Genomic DNA, 21,476 nt, shown 5'->3' with positions numbered 1-21,476 from the left:
AATTTAGGTCGCAGAAACTTATGAACGCTTTAACAGCGTGGAAATGAACGAGTTGATTTCCTATAATAAAGTGTACCTCTGGTTGCGGGCTTTATTTTCTTTCCCCGAGGAAGATTTTTCAACCGTAATAACTGGCCAACATTAGAAAAGAAAAAGCGTACCAAATTTCATTTTCGAAATATACAGCGAATCTGAAAAAGGAGAAGATTGTCATAGTTTGCTGACAAACTTCTAATGTTGCAATGCAAGATACAAAATGCTTTTTGCATGGTTTGATAAGCACTCAGTTTTGTCATTACTACTATGAAAATCATGTGTGGTATAAAAGCCAAAGTTACTATCCGAAGGCATTTGTATATCAATATCTTAATTTTAAACTGAGGTGGGAAATGTTCGAGACTGAAGAGGTAATGTTTAGAAATGGTAAACTCTACCGTAAAGTTCTGATAGTAGCGACCCTCGTTACTTTCGGAATTAGCAGCCTTTGGAGCTCGTTACTATCGGAACTTTACGTTATCTCAGTAATCCTATCCTCATTAATCTCATAGATGCTAGCCCCACAAGGGCAATGCAAAGGAGATGAAGCCATTACATTAGTAAAAGCACAGTTACTCATGACGCATTTGAACCCAGCTTCTTCAGATCATCCTCGTTGTTGATAAATTTGGCAGTACTTTCCTTGCTATTCCTCAAGAGATTTTGCCATTTAAGATCCAGATGTATGAAAATTGCAAATCATTCTTGGTTTCACACAATCACCAAAGAGGTCTTTATTTCTCTCTGTCAAGCTCTCGTTTATGAGGGTAATCTTTAAAGAAGAAACCAACATAACGAAAGTGGTTTACAGAAGGGTCCTCTAAAAAATTACAAGAACAAATAAAAACCTCAATTATAGAAACAAGAAATGAAAAAATATATGTATACAAGAGTTAAAAGTAGAACTAAAAAGGATCATAAAATGGCTTTTGATTCACGTTTAAAAGTAGTCAGTGACTCTGCTTCCCTTATCGCGGGATCAATTCTGTTCCAGGTTTCTGAACTAAAATTAATTGATGACCAGTGGCCCCATCTTCTATTGGCAGTGGATTTGCGGATATTATTTCTAGACCTAGTACAATAACCGTGAAGATCGCCATTAAATAAGATTGGAACCGTGTGGCAAAAATGGTTATTAAGTAACTCAAATGAAAACAGCATGATGTTCTATTCTACGGCGCACTAAGGGCTTCCATCCAAGTCTCTTTAGCGCTTCATATGCAGATGAATAAGCAGGAAGAGTCTAATATAAGGCGAGCAGCCTTATTTTGCAACACTTGAAGCTCAGACATACGCTACATACATATAAACATACGCTTCTCAGATGGAAAACCAATACAATCCTTAAGATGTTTTCGCGCTTAGTAATACCTTTCTTTAACATCACGTCCAACAAACTTTACAATAATCTTACTAGCCCTAAGAAAAATAAGCGACCGCTTTTAGTCTACAGATTGCACGAAAATCACAACTGAATTAATCGAAATCAACTGAAGTAAAAGTGCTTGTAAACAGGTCATCGAAACTGTGAAGATGAAAATCACTTGATTGGTTACTCAAACTGTCAATACAACTAACCATAGTTACGCGCGATTTCATTGCCGTTTACGTTTATTGAAGATTGTTGATCGAGTTATGATTGCATATTTGAAACAGTTATGAAGTACATCTCGACTAATTATGTTCAGCCATTCAGCTATAAATTAAATCAAGGTCTAGGGGCCCAGCAAAGAAAACAAAGGGAATGTGACGTTGCTATGCTTCTAAATTTATCACCCTTCTGTTCACAAACATGGAGCACTATAACTAATTGATCCCAACCTCGTTGCTCAACACACTGTCCCACACTGCTAAAGACTTCGCGTCCACAGCTTTACTATACTAGCAACACTCCCATGAGATGTGTCTTACGATAAGATCCCTTGGCGTTTAAAGCAATCTATAGCCTGACTCAGTTGTCTGCTACTGCGGTTGGCATACCAGGTGGGCTCTTCGATTGATTAGCCACAGGGGTGTATTGAGGAGGCGGTTGATGAACACCAACAGGCAGTGCAGGGTTGTTTACAACTTCTGTCGGGTGTTGAACTTGCGAAATGTGCCGTGTTGTAGTTGTAGTCTGCATTGGTGGAGCTGGAACTTGAGCTACCGCTACCACTCTTCCATTGTGACGATGCCGGTAACACGGGGCAGACTTGCAACAGAAGAACGCCGCAATAGCGATAATCGCTCCGAAAAACAATATATTACCGACCACAAGGCCCACGATTAGTCCAACATCGGTGCAACTAGTTTTGCAATAGCCGCTGCAGCAGGATTTGCCATCATCACACTGGTAACTGCTTAAGCAACTGCGAGTGCAATCTTTCTTACAGAGACCATTGCAGCACTCTTCGCCAGCGCCACACTCGTAATCGTACGAGCAACTGCGAGTGCAAGTTGTTTTACAGCGACTTTTGCAGCACTTTTCGCCAGTGCCACACTGGTAATCATACGAGCAACTGTAGCATCTTCTCCTACAGACCTTATCGCTACAGCAAGTTTCATAATAGCCACAGCTGCTGCTGTAATAACAAGACCTAGCAATTGTCAGGTCAAGGCAACAGAGGAAAAGCACAAATACGAAACCTCTCAGCGCCATTTCTTTACCAACAAGGAAGCGTAGTGACGCTTATGTTAGTGATACGGTGGAATGCGCCTTGGTAACACGGGATTGGCTTAGTCAGTCTAAATCCTGTCAATAAGAAATTCGGGGAATTCACTGTTGACCTGATGGCAAAAGTCCATGATATTGACATATATCATAAACATTAAACAAAGACAGACGCCTGCTGTATGTAAGATCTTGGATCACGCTATTAATCCGAGGACTACATATGTACCTCTGGTAGTAAGCTCCTCTCCCCGAGTTAGATTTTTCAACCGTCTGCTCTGCCAGTAGCCGCGGACGTAACCAAATTGGCCGCCGGACATTGGAAAAGAAAAAGTGTACCAAATTTCCGTCATTTTCGAAATATGCAGAGAATCTGAAAAAAGGCATTTTAGGTTCAGTTTACATTCCTCTGATACTTAGTCTAAGCCCTTCAGTAATCATACGTAACCCAAGGGCAGCTATCATAGTGTGGACGAGGAAAGAGTCAAAACGGGCGAGAAAAACTTCGACGGAGAAAAGCAGGGAGTGATTAGAGTAATTAGGATTGTTACAAATTAAACGTATGTTTCGTAAACGCTTAAAAGAAGACAGGCAAGCCACTAACAATCTTAATCACTCTAATGCCACAGCAGCAGTTCCTACACACTTAAACTCTCCGGGTCACTGCTTCACAGATATGAGGTTAATTCCTCTGTAACTACATGCAACGGCCCAGCAACTGAACAACGGATCCCGGCGAAAAGCAAGAGAGGCCTACCTCACAGAGGTCCACAGAGAGAGGGAAAACTTTTTCGCCAGACAGCCTTAACCGACGAAATAATTTCTAGTCTTTTTCAAAGGATGCCTGTAACGTTTTTTTTTTCTATGTTAGTCTAAACTGCTCACATTTTTACTAAGAATCTCTTTTATAGCATGAAATTGCACTTTTAGAGGGGAATATGCCGAAATCACGGATAACTCCGAGAAAGATAAAACTATTTATAATCAGTTTCAGCTAGGAAATTTTTCCAAAATACTTACAAGGAACTTATTAAACACGACCTGGAGGTTTGTGTGGCGAATGAAAATGTAAAATACGCCACAATGCGGTGCAAATTAAAGGAAAAACAAAATCATGGCAAAACTGTTTACGTTGTTTCTGGTAGAATAGGGGTGGGTGGGTCTATATCATAGTTACAAAGATTCAGAAACCCAATCCAGTTGCGGGGGAGACTAAGCAGATCAGGCTGCGAAGGGCCTACAGAATAGACTGTTTACAGTCCCCTATTTTTCCGTGAGATTCAGTTCGAGACTTGTACGCTTCGATCAAAATCCCGCCATCTTGGTTTAATGGCGAAGGCAACCTGGGAAGAGTGTCTAAACTACTGAGGGGAACGGGAGTGGGGAGGCGCTCCTCCCCCCTCCCCCCACTCAACGTACCCTGACTAGGGTCCCCCTCAGTAGCTTAGACACTATCCCCAGGTTGCGCTCGCCTTAACAAACCGATGGCGGGAGTTTGTCAAGTCCCGAAAATCCCACGGAAAAATAGCGGTTGTGAACAGTCTACCTACAGAACGCATCTCAACAAGCCTCGGAAATCGTCTTTAAAAGACACAACAGATTTCATCAATTTCATAGAAAACACCAAGGTCACAGAACATATCTTACTGGTTTCAATGGACGTGACAAGCTTAAGCTTACAATACAAAAACATCCCACAGGAGAAAAGAATATGCAAAGGTTTCTATGGAAACGATCCTCCAATACCAAGTCAATACGTCAATACCTTAAAGAAATGCTAGAACTACTCTTAAAGTAGAATTCTTTCCGATTCAACAGAAATAATGTCTCCATAGACACACGGAACCGCAATGGGTACAAAAATGGTAGTCGTATTTGCCACTATTTTCATGGCCGCAAACCACTTTTGTGGAGCATACCAAAAGAGGAAATCGGCTTGTACATTAAACTCGCTAATAATTACCACCCGACCAAAAAATTCACTGCTGAAATCTCTGAGACAGAAATCACTTTCCTAGATACATGTATTTATAAGGGCGACCTATTTAAGAATAAAAATCCTGGTTGTGCGAACACACGTCAAAACGACAGAGGCCCACACACATTTTTCTTCTTCTCTTCCTCCAGCCGTCAAGAAGAAGACATACTCGTGAGAGCTTAACAGTGAAGGGTACAGGAACAAAATCTCGACTAATAGGAGTTGTGTTTCGCCTGTCAACATTGTATACAAACTTGACATTTTTAAAATTTGCATCCATGCACTTCAGAGGACTTAAACATTAGCCTAAGGGGTTTGCCATATAGCAAAATGGGAACGAAGGTTGCTGCGACGAAATTTATTTATTCCATTGTAACTTATTTGGAAAATGTTTGTTTTAGAATCAAGCTTTACTTGAGGAGGAACAAATGTTTAACTGGATTACAATTGATTCAAAACACTCCAGTTCTCTTTTCGGAGAAAAAAAAATTCAGTTGTCTCAGGAACGCGTGAAGAGGCCAAAGAGTTTCTGGGTAGGAGGGTATTAGGTCGTATATTACTATCAGAAAAATAAGTGACTGCTTGTAGTCTAAAGACCACACGGAAATCACAAAGTAAAAGTGCTTACAAGTATACTTGAAATCAAAAATTAAAAGTTATTCTTAACTTATTATCGAAAGTGTCGAAATGCAAATAACGTATTAATTTATTTCTCTCTATAGCTACCGTTGTCAACACTACTAACCACAATTACGGGCGACTGATTTCCATTTCCGTTTGCGTCAGTACTAAAGTTTTAAAAATTTCTTGGTCGAATTATGATCGGCACGAATCTGAAACAGTTATGAGGTACATCCCAAGTAATTATGTTTAGTCATTCAATTACAAATTAAATCAAGGTCTAGGATCCCAGCAAAGAAACCAACGGGAATATTATGCTACTAAAAATTTATAACCCGTGAGTTCACAAACATGCAGCAACCTTGTTGCTCATACTGTCCCACGTATAAAAGCTGGACCCGTTACCACTATGCTGCGGACGTGTCTCTCAAATTAAAAGCAATCTACAGCCTGACTACTGGTTAACAACTACAGCGGGGCTCTTAGAATAAGCCCCAGTATAAGGAGGAGGAGGTTCATTAAAACCAGCCGGGAGTGTAGGATTGTTTACAACATTTGTCGGGAGTTGAACTTGCGTAATGTGCCCTGTTGTAGCTGTGGTTTCCATCGGTGGAGCTGGACCTACCGCTATCACTCTTCCTTCTATATGTTGGCTGCGGTGACAGTATGGGTAACACGGGGTAGACTTGCAACAGAAGAGCGCCGCTATCACTGAAATAAGCAACATTGAACCGACGATAAGGCCCGCAATTAGTCCAGGGTTAGGGCAACTGGTTTTACACAAGCCCCTGCAGCACCGTCTGTCACCACCACACTGGCTATTTCTCGAGCATATGCACCTTTTCGTGCAGCGACCATTTAAACTCTTGTAACTGCAACATTGTTCGCCAGTGCCACACTCGGAATCGTACGAGCAACCGTTGCATCTTTTCCTACAGACGCGATCGATAGGGCAGCAAATTTCATGATCAAGACAGCCGCTGTTGGCGCTTCTGTAATTACAAGACTTAGCAATTGTCGGGTCAAGGCAACAGAGGAAAAGCACCAACACGAAACCTCTCAGTGCCATTTCTTTGCCAGCAAGGAAGTGAAGTTAACGCGTATGACATTTTATTGTGGTACAATGCACTGGTTTGTAGACTGACACGGGATTGGATAGTGTCTAAATTGCGTCAATGGGAAATTGAGGGAATTCACGGTTGACTTGATGCACGTCTATGCTGACAAGAATCCATGATATTGACATATCATCGACATCAAATAAAGTCAGACGCCTGTATGTAATAGACTGCAAGCAGTCCCTTTCTGGCTAGTCGAGAGGGGTGCGCTCACTGCGCAGCGAGACTGGAGCGAGGTGAAATAAACGAGAAGAGACTGGGGGGAGGCGCCTCTCCCTAAACCCCCTCCGCTCGTTCGCTCCAGTTTTTTCGTCTATTTCGCGCGACCTCTTGACTATCAAGAAAGGGACTTCTTGCAGTGGAGTATGTAAGATCTTGGATAGCGCTATTTACCCGAGAACTTCATTTGTACTTCAGGTAAAATTCCCTGTTTCCTCTCCACAAGGAAATTTTTAATCGTCTGATCTGCATGGCGCGTGCGTTTTCCACTTTATGTAGAGAATCTGAAAAAAGGCATTTTAGGTTCAGTTCAGTTTCATTCCTGTGATTCTCTGATTCTTGGTCTTTTTAGAAGCCCTTCAGAGCTGGAGCATTCTTGAAGACCCGCCAGGGGTATACTGAGTGGGGACGAGGAAACGTTGGGAGAGGCGGGGAGGGGGGGGGGGGGGGGGAGTAGAGTTATACTGAAGGATTGTTAGAAACTAAACGAATGATTGGTGAACGCTTCAAAGAACGATTTCTCTAAAAACCGTCGTCAAAGCCGACTCACAGTCAACTCAAAAATAATAAAAAAGCAACAAAGGAACACAAAATTACATTTACTAGCTTCAGTATGGCAGCCAAGAAGCAATTTATTTTCTCATCAAAAGTTTAGTTTGGTGGATAGAATTGAAACTTTTCGCTAAAAGACAAAAAATAAATCCCTGGTTTTTGTAACTTGTTTGGTCTTGTTTGCCAAATCTCGAATTATCCCAAGGGTACTGGGTACAAGTTTCCATTTTCTCGTTCCAGTTTCCGCGAATAGCACGCGGTCTTGGATGGCGCCTGCGCAATGAAGGCCTGTTCTCTTACGCCATCGTGCCGATCAAGTCATCCTCGTGTTTAGCGAAGGAAAACCTCTTTGATGACATTTTAGCAGGACTTTGTCTTCTTTTTTGTTAAAAATACAACACAGAGGTAAGTTAAGACGAGCTTTTGCTTGTCATTGCATTCAAATTATCCTCGAGGGTTTATCTTCCGAGAAACAAAACTCACATGTTGCTCTCGTCGCGAGGAGCGAAGAGGCTCATTGAGCACGCTGTTTTGGGTTCGGTTAAATAGTCGAGTATAGAACCAAGCAATGCTATGGTTATTTACCGAAAATATACTTTCATTTTCTCTGTTGAGAAAGTGATAAGGCTTTAACAAGGAAATGTCGCACCTCTTAGCGAATCTTGAGAGTTAAATCGAATTAGTATATTTTATACTGCGAACGTTTATTTGCCTGTGTTTTGCCAGTAGTTTAGTTGCACCTTTTCAGAATACAGTTTTTGGACCAAAATGATGCTATTTCGAATCTCTCCTTCCATATTCTTGGTCTGTCATTAAATCTAGAGCCACCCTCTGGGCCGTCCTAAAGCAAAAACACTGTGTTTATAATGGCCTTGACACAAGCTTAAAATATTATATGAGCTGAAGACTTATCTTCAACATAAATTCTGTTTTCGAAAGCATGGACCATTAATTGTAACATTTATGAGTGTATTATTTTACCTTGTGTCTTGGATGTATTTGCAAAGGGGCCAGTCAAATTTCTGGATAGATGTAATATAAGATCATTCTATTAACAACATTAAAACTGGGCGTCTCCAAGCATACACATAGCAGATCTGTAGCCTGCTTGTACATACTGTCAGTCAGATGGTAAATTCCATTATTACCAGCTGTGCACGGCACAACAGTAAGCATGTCAGTAATGTTGGTTTAATTTTTGTATAGGCCAACAGAATGAATCAAGAAAAGTTAACAAGACTACAAAATCAAGTTAGAATAGGAGGAAAGGTAAGGGCCAAAATATTTATGCACTGTTTAATAAATCAACGTCAGTTTTCTATGGCCTATACTCTTATAGACCGTAAAATTACATCGTAAAATGTTCATAAGTACTTAAGTGTGGCTCAGGGTTCATTGCCAAGTTTTGAACATTTTTTAGCATCATTTTATAGACTATAGAAAAGTGCCGTCACTTTGTGTTTTACAATAACATGAGAAAAGTACAAGCAGATTTGACGTTATGTTCTGTTGAGAAAGTGTTCATGTTACATCTGTTATCATTTTTATTGTCTATACTCTTTTAGCATACCTCAGTGACCGACTGTCGCGTAACGTGCAATCTGATTGGCTACACAGGTGCCATCTATCGATCGATAGACGGCAGTTTGTCAGAGCGCGCGCGATTTAGCATGCATCATTGCACAAATATATCAAAATTTATGAAATATAAAGATTTTTTTGCTTCATAGATCGATCACTGAGGTATGCTAAAACAATTAGACGGCTCGCTCTCGGTTTCTATGGCCTTTGATAGTTGGCAGGGGGCTCCGCCCCTCGCCAACTATCAGCCGAAAGAAACCTCGAGCTCGCCGTCTAATTGTTAAATAGACAATGGCTATATGCCAATGGGGGCACAGGAATTTTAACAGTTATTGTAAAAAGCAGTCTCACCTCATTTTTTGGACTTGTTGTTAAAGTTGTAGTGTCGGGAGTGGATCTGAATTTGAAGGCCTTTCGTTACTTATGTTCAAATTTAAAATTTTGGGGCAAGGTTAATGTTGATAACTTGTAGAGTTTCAGGAATGCCGTAAATGGAAGTCCTTACCTTACGCTTTGCTATTACAGACATCCAGGTAATATGGACAACAACTTAATTCCCGAGAAAAGTAAATCACAGATGCTTGACTGAAGTAAATTCTCACTATTATGGACTCTTGCTATTAAGGACACTAACTCGCGTTCCCGAGGGTGTCCACAGTAAAGGGAGTTGACTGTAGTGCATAAGGTCCTTCAAACTCATTTCCAAGTCCTTGTATGAGCTGTGATGATGAATTACATTACGTTTATTTTATGTACGTAATGTAAGAACTGGTATCCCTTGGGATAAAGAAACTGTGAGCCCCACACACAGGAATATTTTGGCTCTACCTCGGTGCAAGAACCTGTGAAAGTCACAGCTGACGTAAAACTTAGGAAACAAAAATGACAAAAGGAAAACAATAACCTACAACACAAAGTAAAACTTGTCAGGTTCTTACACCAAGGTAAACCGAATGGGCCAGTTATTTAAACAGAGTCTAACTTAGGCTGTAGCTTAAGACAATCAGTCGACCTCCAAATCTGTTAATAAGTGGTTTATTTTAAGTACAGTTGAACCTGTATATAACGGCCCTGTATTGAGCGGCCACCCTCTATTAAGCGGCCAGTTTTTAAAGTCCCGATTGTTTGCTCATACAAACGCTGTATTTGTTATCTGTATTAGGCGGCCACCTCTATTAAGCGGCCGCGGCCACCCTGTAGCAGTCCTATGTTTGTCTTTCTTTGTTATTTTTACCTGTATTAAGCGGCCACCCTTGAATGGAAACTAAGCCATATGTTATTTTATGCGGTATTTTATTGTGTTTAAAATGCGATCCAGCATCACTATAAAGAAAGAACATGTGCAAAGCTACTGTAAGCTGATGCTCGGCCGTTTAATATAGTTAACACTTTTCAGATGTCCGCAATGTGCTGAAGTACAGTACCATATCACAAACGCTAAAGAAAGTTTGTTTTGAAAATGCTCCACTCTTTAGCAAGACATTCCTCTTTAATTAACTTGTTCTTCAGCCATGTGACATTGAACATTAAGCGTAACAACTATGAAATGACAGAATAAGATATTTTGTTGTGACCTGTAAGTCATAGAAATAGAGCACTGTATACCGTCGGAGAGTAGAGGACAATTTATTGTATAGTACTTTTACACAATGTTGCGTATATTATACCGTTAAGTGACAAGTTGGCACTGAACTTTGTTTATAGTATTGATCACTTTGAAAGAGTATTGATTGTCCTTGCATGAAGTGTTTTTGTATGATACACCATTAAAATTGACATTAGACCACGCCCAGTGAGTATTTTTAGTGATCCTGTATTAAGCGGCCAGTTACTCAAGTCCCGAGGGTGGCCGTTATATACAGGTTCGACTGTAGATAAATAGTTTTCTAGCCTAGGATGCAGGCCTTCTTGTTACCATCAGCAGCAGACAATGTTTAGATCTGACTGTTGGCAAAATTGAAAATGGCTTAGAGCGTGGTTTTGCTAAACACCGTCTAAACTGTCTTTTAATAACTGACCCATTATTTTTAGCACAAGGGTTGTGTGGAAGTCCTGTGGTCTCTCTGCTGCAGTTTTTGACCAGAGCTTTTAAAACCTTGTAGAAGGGCTTGGTTTTAGATGCATGGTCACTTAATTTCAACATTCGGATGAAAGCCTGAGTTGTACTTGTTAGTTAACTTGGATCATTCTTATTGCAGGGTACACCAAGGAGAAAAAAGAAGGTAGTACACAGAACAGCAACAACAGATGATAAGAAGCTGCAGAATTGTTTGAAGAAACTCTCAGTCAACACTATTCCCGGAATTGAAGAGGTGACTCACCTTACCTTCCACATAATAATAATAATAATAATAATAATAATAATAATAATAATAATAATAATAATAATAATAATAATAATTAATAAAATAATAATAATAATAATAATAATAATAATAATAATCAACAATGATTTAGATAAACATATACAGGCAAAAACTAACGAAAGAAAAGTCCTACGTTTCGGCGACATCTTGGCGGCATTGTCAAGGGAAACTAAAATTAAATATGCAATCGTACTAATAATAATAATAATAATAATAATAATAATAATAATAATAATAAATTAGATTTATATAGCATTAAAATTATAAAATATTCTTAAGTGCTTTACAATTTAAGCATGTATAAAAATAGAATAATTAAAAAAAAAATAAAAACATATATGATTAAGATGAATCGAACCACATTTAGAGTTGGACTTTGTCTTATTTCACAAGGGAGATTGTTCCAGAGAAAAGGGGCCGAGTGTGCAAAGGCTCAATCACCAAATGACTTGTGGTTACATCTGGGAACAGCATGGAGGCTTGTGTTACAAGTGGTGCAATTTTTCTTTGGTTTTAAATGTTGCAAACCAGTTTGATATATATTTCCCTTTGTCTAAGATTATGGTAATGAATACTGCACAAAGGAAAATGAAACTTAAACTGGTTTGAAAAATTTGAAACCAAAAAAATTTAAACTTAAGGTCACACAAGTTAACTTAGCAAAGCTTGCCCATAAAGGAACTTAGTCTTAAGAATTGGTTGTTTCATTGCTTAGTTTTAATGATAAATTAAAGAAGTGTAAATCATTGTCTTGTAGGTGAACATGATCAAGGAAGATGGTTTGGTTATTCATTTTAATAATCCAAAAGGTAGGCAAATGCTTTTTGTTTCTGTAAATAGCAGGGATTATGTTTACATGTAATTAAGGCATGGATATCAATCCCTCAAACTTCATTGGAATGCACAAATAAATGGATGTGGGGAGCAAGGCCCTTAGTGACTTTGATGTAAGGTCAAATTCTCCTTTTGTTTCACAAGTGAATACAAGGCAATTTGGAAGGAGAATCTAGAAGTTTATCAGAAGTCACTAAGGGTTTTTTTTTCCAAACACCCCTTCAAATGTAAGACCTGTTGTGGCGTCATTTTACGGCATCATTTTCTCATCTGTAACAGCACAGACCATATAGGCCACTGTATTTTGTGCCCTGTTTGGCAGCCTGATTTTTCAAAAAGGCAGATCTTTTCCACAATAAAGCCTTATGCTATCTTTTCTACACTTTTCTACAGGTACCCTATTGATTTGATTAACTGCCCCGGGCGCTTATTTAATTTTGGGCCCATGAGGGTTGGCACTTATTCGAGGGTGGGCGCTTATTATTCGGCAACATTTTCAGGAAGTGAGGACATTTTTAGAGAATAACAAAACAAGGGATAATTTCTCTTCAACAAGACAAAACAAAGTATAAAAGCTAACATAAACAAGCCATAAACAATATAAAAGTCCATTGACTACTGTATCTAAAACCAAGTTGGAACACAACTGATGTTCCCCTTACTTCATGCTGGGCCTGTACAGAAATGACAGAAATGTTATTTTGTTGGGAGGGGGTGGGGTGGGAGCTTATTCGAGGGTGGGCGCTTATTAACTTTTTGGGTATTCCGGGTGGGCCCTTATTCGAGGTGGGCGCTCATTTGAAGGTGGGCGGTTAATCAAATAAATATGGTAGTGGATTTGGTGAAATTCTATGTTGAATGTTAATTTAGTGTTGTTTTGTTTTTATCTAGTTCAAGCCTCCCTAGGGGCCAATACTTTTGCTGTGGTAGGGCAAGCCGAAACCAAGAGTAAGTCGACATGCACCACACTCTTTATATGCCATTTTAATATAGCTTTTAATTTAACTTATGGTGAAAATCTACACCCTTATTTGGCAAAATGTATTTTGAGCAAAGTTAATCTCAGCCAATGCGGTCAGCATTCATCTCTGATGCCGCATGCCATCTGCGGGGCAGTCGTAGGGGCACGTGTTATGCCTTGTGACTATCATTGCAATTTTAAATTAACTTTTTTGTTAACTAAACTAATGTTGCACTATGCAATTCCTTTTTTTTTCCCCTAGCTATCACTGAATTGCTTCCTGGAATTTTGAATCAGTTGGTAAGTACACTTAATTAATCATCTGTTTTTTTTATTAGCAGTTTGTTTTGCTGCAGTTTTGTATACAATAGCTTTGGGGACAGATTCACAAAGCCTTCATAAGTTGAGATGTCTCTTAACGCTCGTTTAAATGGTTTCAACATTTGCTCAACATTCCTTCAACAAAAGTTGAACAGATGTTGGGCAAATGTCGGATGAAAGTAGTGTTCAAACGGTTTGAATGCCATTCAACATTTTCAAGAACAAAGGAAATGTTGGAGCGATGGGGAATGGAAGTTTAAACCAATTTAAATTTGATTCAACACACTTTCAACAAGCTTTCAACATTTTTTTGTGCTTTCAACAATGTTGTCAGAACAACCTGCTCAAATGCCCCCGACATTTGGTTCCACAACTGTGTTGAATGCACGTTGAAGCAAATGGTGAAACCATTTAAATGGTTTCACCATTTGCTTTGGGTTGGGAAGGACTTAGGAAGGCTTTGATAATCTGGCCCCTTGTTGCTTTGTTTTTGTAGCTTCTACCCAACAGAATGTCTTGGTTCTCAAGTGCAAACTAAAATTTTTTCACTTGTTGCATTTTGTCTTGAAAGGGAAGTGATAGCTTGTCCAGTCTGAGGAGTCTGGCAGAGAGACTCCCAGCTCGTAAGTACATAAATATATTACCCTATTTACACCAAAAAGTACCTTTCACCTCAAATACACACTATCTTAACAGTACAAACACTGATTGGTGTTGCCCTTAATTAAGCTGTTCACCCTTAAGTACTTTTTTTTAAGAGAAATGCCAAAACATCTTTATTTATCTTTATTTGTATATTTATTTTATTTATTTAAGTAAAAAAAAAATGTGCAGCATGACAATATAATACTGTGAAGGAGACAATGACATCGAAATTTTAAAATGAGGGTGCTTATTCATGCATTCAAATTGAATTGGAATGGATGGAATGGAAGAGTCGAATTGGAATGTGGAAGTTTTGGTTTTCATGGAGGAAGGGGAAAACCAGAGAAAAACCCTCAGAGCAGGGACGAGAACTAACAACAAACTCAACCCACACATGGCAACAATGCTGGGAATCAAACTAGCCCTGACCACTGCACCATCCCTACCCACAGTGTGTGTTGTTCTTCATTGTAGATTATTATTCCGTTATTTATATTGACATTTGTTTTTGCAGCTGATGTTGGTAATGTGCCGTCTGGTCAAGCTGGTGATGATGATGATGATGATGTCCCAGGTATGGCTTTCAAAAACTCATTAAAGTTGGAGTGGTGGGGGTGGGGGTGGGGATTCACTACCTTGACAACTGAGTTTTATTGATTGGCTAGCTGACTGACTGAGTAACTACAATCCTGGCCGATTGAGTTAGGTACACTTGGCTCTTTCTCCGAAGTTTTTTTTCCCACTAAATTGTGCCTCAACAGAATCAACATGTCGCCCATTCATGTAACCCCCCCCCCCCCCTGTCTTTGTTGCAGCTGGCTATTCCTATACCAGTCATCTACACTTGTTCAATATCGTTGGTCAACAATTATTGTTGAAGTAATATATCAAAGTACACTTGAAAGAGTGTTTCGCCCGATTTCCAAACACCTAGAAGTGGGTTGAAAAAGCACAGCTTAGTTTTTTAACCAACTTTGTGATGTTTGAAACTCAGATGAAACACGCTATCAAGCATTTGCAGCTTCTCAAGCCATCAATAATTCTTGGAGAAATTCAAAGCAAATGTTCACGAAATTTCAGGATAATAAAGATCACATTTCCAAACCTTCAGTTGCAAGGGTTTTATGTCGATTTAATCTTTCATCCGCGGTTCAAATGTTTCATGTATCCGTATTCATTTTTTTGCAGAATTAGTTGAAAATTTTGATGAACCCTCGAAGGCAGAAGGAGTGTAAACACAGATCCCTGATAGCACTGTGGACAAGTTTCAAAGAAGAGCTGATCTTGCTGTGCTAATGCTGAATGCAAACTATATCAAACCTTGTAATCGTTTTCATTATACATGTGTTAGTGAGAAGACAAATTTTGTAAGTGTTCTGTGCACTCTTTGTAATCTTAATATGCCAGCAGTTTTTCGGGGACTCAATAAACTAATGGGAACTTGATTCTGAGTTGATGGTTTGTTGATGTTAGGGTTTGAGCACCACAAGTTTATCAGTGACATTTGTTACTGACACATGCAACCCTCAATAAAATTATAAAGTTGCTATTCTATTCATTCTATTCTATTCTTTTACATTCAATTCTATTTTACTCTATTCTATTCTATTCTTTTCTATTCTATTCTATTCCATGGGGAGATGGTTTGAAGCAGGTGTTTGTCATTTGCTAGGAAATCTTCTTACCTGCCGACAAACCATGAATACTAACTAAAAACTATGGAAAAAGGTCAATGTGCTTAAAGTGCCCCTAACCCTTCAATTTGTTTTCTTTTGGTAGATTTCCATATCTGTGAAGAACCCATTTTCGAAAATTTTTTTTAGAAATATTGAATCCTTTTCTTTTTACGAGCGCTAAAAGTTACTAAAATTTTTAAATTTTTGCGCGCTTAAAGCCCCGCTGGACAAATTTTTGTCTCGTGGGCTCATTAGGAACAAGCCAATGAGAAGCGTTAACAGCGTTAGCTGTGACGTAAGAAAAGGACACCAGAAGGATTCAGAATGAATCTTATGCATGCTGATTCCTTTCTCTACATTTCGAGAGTTGCTGCATCCAAAAACCACACATTTCTCAACCATTTTCTCTGTTTACAATTGAAGCATTACCGCGAATCTTCGGATATTTTTGCACGATGTCCTTTTCTTACGTCACGCTTCATATTTGGCCGAGTGGGGGACTAATGCGAACGATAGGTGAAAATGTCGACAAGACTGCCTTCACTTCTAGCGCTCGTAATAAAAAAGGAGTCAATATTTCTCAAAAAATTTTTCGAAAATGAGTTCTTGAAAGATATGGAAATCTACCAAAAGAAAACAAATTGAAGGGTTAGGGGCACTTTAAAATTGACCATTTCATTTTTTCAAAAACTAGCTCTGTCAGTTTGGCTTGTTGACACAATAATGTAAATTGTTTCATTATTCGTAGAAGATTTTCCCTGTCTAGCCTTGCCACAGCGTGTCTTGGCCACATTGGAGGAGTGAAACAAAATAGAAAGATTTTCCTTCGGGAAATAAATATTTTATTAGGTAAATATTATTATTTGGTTCCTCCAACATGGCTGTCATGAAAACTCTCTATAGGCCATTAATATGATGGCATCAATCAACTATCACCTGCAAGAATTCCTCAGTTTTTTTGTTTTCTCGTGCTACTTAGAGCTATTGTTACTGACTCCCCAACTGAGTCTGGTATAATTTTGTTCTTAAATGATGCCATCATGAAAATGGCATATTGCATGAAGAATAGCCCATTTTTAAAAATGGCTTCAGGTGCAGGCTCTTTTTCACAGCAATACCTGGTGCAAAGCTTTTAATGTGGAAATTGGTTATACCCACAAGACTTTTCACAACGTTTTGCTTTGTTAAAGAGGCTGAAAGCAACTCAGAAATGGCCTATTTACCCACTCACTCTCTTTGTACTGCATAAGACAGTTGATGGAAAATCCTCCATTTCAAAGAGTGTCAAGTACAGCAATACCGGAACCTTGAAAACCAACCCGCTAACAAATTTCTTTTGTTCAAATAGTTGTGGGCAACTTTCTTTATTTCATTGAAAATCTGTAGGTTTAATGCATCCACTATACACCCTCTGGCTAGCCTGCGAGCAAGCTATCTTGCAGGCTAACCTCTGGCATACTTCTTAACCCTTTAACCCCTAATATCAAAGAACAAATTCTCCTATCTTGTCCCCCATACTGTTCTTTTAAAAGTACTGGGGAGAAATTATTAAAATATCAAGAAAAATAACCTTGGATGATCATATCCTTAATTCTCATGACCTGAGGGGTTGAATAAGAATTTATATTACAAGGAGAAACTTATGCTGATCACCGTTAGGGCTTAAAGGGTAAACGCAAACATGGCAATTACTTGAAATTCCCCCTGTTCAAAGAGTTTAATATTAACAAAAACATTTAAACAATAAATAAAAATTTTGCTTCAAAAAATGAACCTTGTTACCTCAAAAACTTCAACATAGGTTATTCACGTTTCGTGTACCTTTTTTTAGTGCCTTGCAGTCGAACGATTTTTGTTCCCCGCGGAAAATGGCTGTGAACTTTGTTCGTGCGTAGCAGTCGTTTCCGTTTCCTTCAAGCCAAGCGGGGCAAGCGCGCGAGGGCATTGGGCAAAAAGGAGCAAAAAAAGTAGGAGCGGGGGGGAGGGGCGGGGAAGGAAAGGAAACGCCTGCTGCTTAGCCCAGACATTTTACCGAACGCCGTTCGTCAGCGAACGGGAGGCAATGATGTATTACCATTGGCCAATCGTCCGTCAATCAAACTCATAGACCAAAACGACATCCGGTTTCCTTTCCTTTCCCCCGCTCCTACTTTTTTGCTCCTTTTTGCTAAATGCCCTCGTGCGCTTACCCGCTTGGCTTGAAGGAAACGGAAACGACTGCTACGCAGGCTAGTGATTCCTGGCAACGGGATGATTGCACGAAGTTGTCGCGAACGCTATTTTCATTCTGGAAATCAATATGGTAACAAGCTGTTCTTAGATATCTTGCAATGATGAAAACACCTTGCCTTCCCGCTCTAAAAAAAAATGTGGGCCTGGTACCAAGTGTTGACCGAGGGATGCTCCCGTGGGTCTGCGCGCGCCGTGGTGGCCATCTTGTTGGTTCCGAAGCTCGTGGCTTCCAGAAGCGCGAACTTTGAAGTGCTTTTGGTAATCTTTGCGGGGCTGCAAGTTCATGATAAGGTATGTGCGATTGGTTTTCATGGACGTATTTGTATATTATGTTTTTTTAAAGCATAAAGTCAAGAGTGGGATAAGAAAGAGTTTTATGGAAGAATTCGAGCCGAGTCGAATGACACGAAAATCGCTCTTGCATTGATTTGGAGTCTATTTGGAATGACTCAAAACTGCATGAAAATGCAATTTAACTCGACGTTTATAGGATAGGCAATAACAGCATATAATTTTTATTACTTTATTTCGTAATTTTACTTGTATTTGTTCCTCAAATTGCCAGTCTTACAAAGTCCACACAAACTCCTCACACCCAACAACCTGGGCCCCAGGGACCTCTCAATTCTTGGTTTTCACGTGACGTCATAAAAAACTGAAATTCATAACAAAACGCAATTTTGGGTTTTTATCTTCATCACATAAAAGAAAATATAAATTTCAATCGGCTTGCTTGTTTTCAGCAGGATAGCATTCTTCGTTTTGAAAATAGAGCAGTTTGAATTTTAGATTTTTGCGTACTGCGTGACAGAAGTATTCAGCTGCTCTAAACATGTCACGTACATGAAAACATCGATTTGCCTCGTGATTATTTAGGTCTGATCAGCTAACATGTAATAGAAACGTCTATGTCAATGTGTGAAAGTTCAGCAGGGAAAAGAAAGGCTTTGAAATAGCCAAAGTGAACTCCAGATGTTTTTGCTGGTTTCCGGCCGCCATGTTGGTGGCTATGTTGGTGTCCACCAACATGGCGTCCCATACTAAACTCTGTAATTCTCCGTGGTAAATTTTCTCGAATAACTCGATTATGAGATATCGCACAGCCCCGTGGCTTTCACACGTTGTTTACGTATCACTCTTCTCCAAAATATCAATTTCTTGACTTTATCTATTGAATGGTTGAGGATTTAATTTTTTTACTTGCGTGACGATGTGTGAGGTGAAAACCACCAATTCCTCCGTCAAGAAATTCCCATTTCAGTTAAAGAAACCTTTGATCAAGACATTTTAGAAAAATAGTGAATAAAACTCGGTAGAAAAGTTCTTCAGTACCATCAGATAGAAACTGAAAGCTAAACGAAACAATAGTTACTACATTGTGCACCTGAACTTAGCACCAGATGGACTACTGAAAATTTTGATACTCCTGGGTTCAAACCATTTTCAAAACAACAGTCGATTTAAGGACTATTCTTACTCAGACAATCACACTAGACAGACTTCTGATATTCCTGGGTTCAAACCATTAAACAGTTTGTTTTAAGGACTACTCACATCCAGATAATCACACTAGACAGACTTCTGATTAACTCCTGAATTCGGAGCATTCACAAAGCAACAGTTTGTTTTTAATAGTTATTGGAAGGTCTTAGGTTCGACTCCTGATAGGAGCCCTCCGATTTTTTTTCCGAGTATGCCCGTGTCAATTTCTGGATAATCATTCTCGTTTATTCACCAGGCTTAAAATATTCCATAACACTTATTCCATTGCACATATACCTCACATGACATTCCAGTCCTAGCAGTATGCAGGATGTTTGTCCCATGAACCTAGTTTAATGGCCTTTGCTCCCACGAGTCTCTTGTAGCTTAGTGGTAGAGCATCCAAACTAGTAATATTATTGAAAGTCTTAGGTTCGACTCCTGATCGGAGCACTCACATTTTTTTTTCCGATTATGCTTGTGTCACTTACTGAATAATTACATCATTCCAACTTAGGGTAGTAAACATTAATCTTTGCCAATCAACAAAAGCAAACTACAGTCGAACCTGTATTAAGCGGTCACCCTCGGGGAATGGCTAAGTGACCGCTTAATACAGGTTGTACAGAATACATCACTTACTTGGTTGAGAAAGTTCGGCGATAAAATGGTATGACAAAGGAGAGCGTGGTATTGAAACGGACTAGTAAAACATTAATGCCATAATTGTGCAGCTCATTAGAAACTCAATTGCTTGGCACGATATTTGTTACCATATTTAAGTGGTTTCCTTTTACAAAGTGACCGTTTAAAACAGGTCAAGACAATAGAAATCAGCTCGTTGGGACTTAGTTTTGGGTGACCGCCACCGCTTAATAGAGGTGACCGTTTAATACAGGTCATAATTACAGTAATTAAGGGAAGTAATTTTCGGGACTTTGACAACTGACCGCTTAATAGAGAGTGACCGCTTAATACGGTGCCGCTTAATACAGGTTCGACTGTAATACCCTTAGATCTGTGGTATTATTAACTTGGTAACATTTTTTGTTCATAATTATTGATACAGGCAAGATCGACATGCTTACAAACTACAAGAACAATAATGGGCTGCTGAGAGTTCAGGGGTACATGTGTGTTGTGCTGAAGTAGTGTAATAGAAGAAAGACCCTCGCAGGTATTTAAAGAAAACCTGGAAAATTCAGGCTTGAACAGGATTGAAACCCATCATACAATGTTGGTGCAGTGCTTTACCAACTGAGGTATCAAGCCAACTGGGAGCCGATCATATTGTGAGTTCATAATATACGCTTGGATGAATGAATAACTGAATATGAATATATAAAACATATATTTGAACTGCGGGTGAAAGAATAGAATAATAGAAAGAAGACCCTTGCAGTTGTTTGTGCAACTTAAGCCTCATGCTTTCTTTTCGCAGCTGCTTAAGTTGTGTAAATAACTGCAACAGTCTTTCTTCGATTTAATGTTTCACCCACAGTTCAAATCCACATATATATGTTTCATATAATTATTCATATTCACTATTAAATTTTAATTACATGTAGTGTGCAGTGGCCCATTATTTTGTACATATCCACGAAGTGTTTATTTCTCCACACCATTACATCATGCAAAACACAGGTCACATTAAGAACTTAAATTAATTTTTTAATTTTTTAACAAAGACTAGTGAGCAGCACAACGGAAGACTTCTTGTAGTGGTATACTTAATGTTATCGTTTATTTCCGAGGCGTTTCGTCTCTATCGCAGACTTCTTTAGGGAATGATACAACTGACATAGGACAGCATATATATAGCACATGTTTATGCGTAAGTTGTTACGAAATAACTAAAACATGCTGTAAACGGACGTTACAAGAAACGCCCAAATACATATGTTATTGCATGTTTTTATATTTTGGGGGCCATACGATTAGTCCTAATCCTATGGCCCCCAAAAAACCAAGCTATTTACATAGATGTGCTAAAGTAGCAGTAGATTTATAACTAACAATGCAGTTTAAATCTGGTAAATGCGTCTGGATAACCCGCTTCATGTTAGCGTGACCGCAATTAAAAGTAGATTTAAATACTACCATGCTACCACTGCGGGATTTGCGTTTACTAGAGAACCACTTGGCTCTGTTAATGTATTTAACCTCCCTGAATAAAGGGAGTAGAAACCCGACTGGGTAACCGC

At 39.1% G+C, this 21,476-nt stretch overlaps 2 protein-coding genes and 1 long non-coding RNA gene across 3 annotated transcripts in view; 1 reads left to right on the top strand and 2 right to left on the bottom strand.

The window, feature by feature from the left end:
• Positions 1-21,476, bottom strand: part of LOC146468642 (uncharacterized) — a 132,687-nt gene that overhangs the window by 21,591 nt on the left and 89,620 nt on the right. The window lies entirely within an intron of this gene.
• LOC146468647 (uncharacterized) lies at positions 1,511-6,565 on the bottom strand. The gene is made up of 3 exons (XM_085124192.1): positions 5,744-6,565; positions 4,790-4,842; positions 1,511-2,703 (listed from the first exon to the last, which is right to left on the bottom strand). Exons 1-3 carry the CDS (start codon positions 6,352-6,354, stop codon positions 1,988-1,990), a joined length of 1,380 nt encoding a protein of 459 aa, XP_084980318.1. The 5' UTR covers positions 6,355-6,565; the 3' UTR covers positions 1,511-1,987.
• LOC146468646 (transcription factor BTF3 homolog 4-like) lies at positions 7,445-15,327 on the top strand. Its single transcript, XM_085124385.1, has 9 exons — positions 7,445-7,579; positions 8,381-8,443; positions 10,954-11,067; positions 11,879-11,930; positions 12,847-12,903; positions 13,179-13,216; positions 13,809-13,860; positions 14,397-14,456; positions 15,071-15,327. Exons 2-9 carry the CDS (start codon positions 8,390-8,392, stop codon positions 15,115-15,117), a joined length of 474 nt encoding a protein of 157 aa, XP_084980511.1. The 5' UTR covers positions 7,445-7,579; positions 8,381-8,389; the 3' UTR covers positions 15,118-15,327.

Source organism: Pavona decussata, unplaced genomic scaffold (genome assembly GCF_977016875.1).
Source record: "Pavona decussata unplaced genomic scaffold, jaPavDecu1.1 SCAFFOLD_130, whole genome shotgun sequence".
NCBI lineage: Eukaryota > Metazoa > Cnidaria > Anthozoa > Scleractinia > Agariciidae > Pavona > Pavona decussata.
Note: the sequence above shows the minus strand (reverse complement) of the source record. Positions and strands in the feature narration are given on the sequence as shown.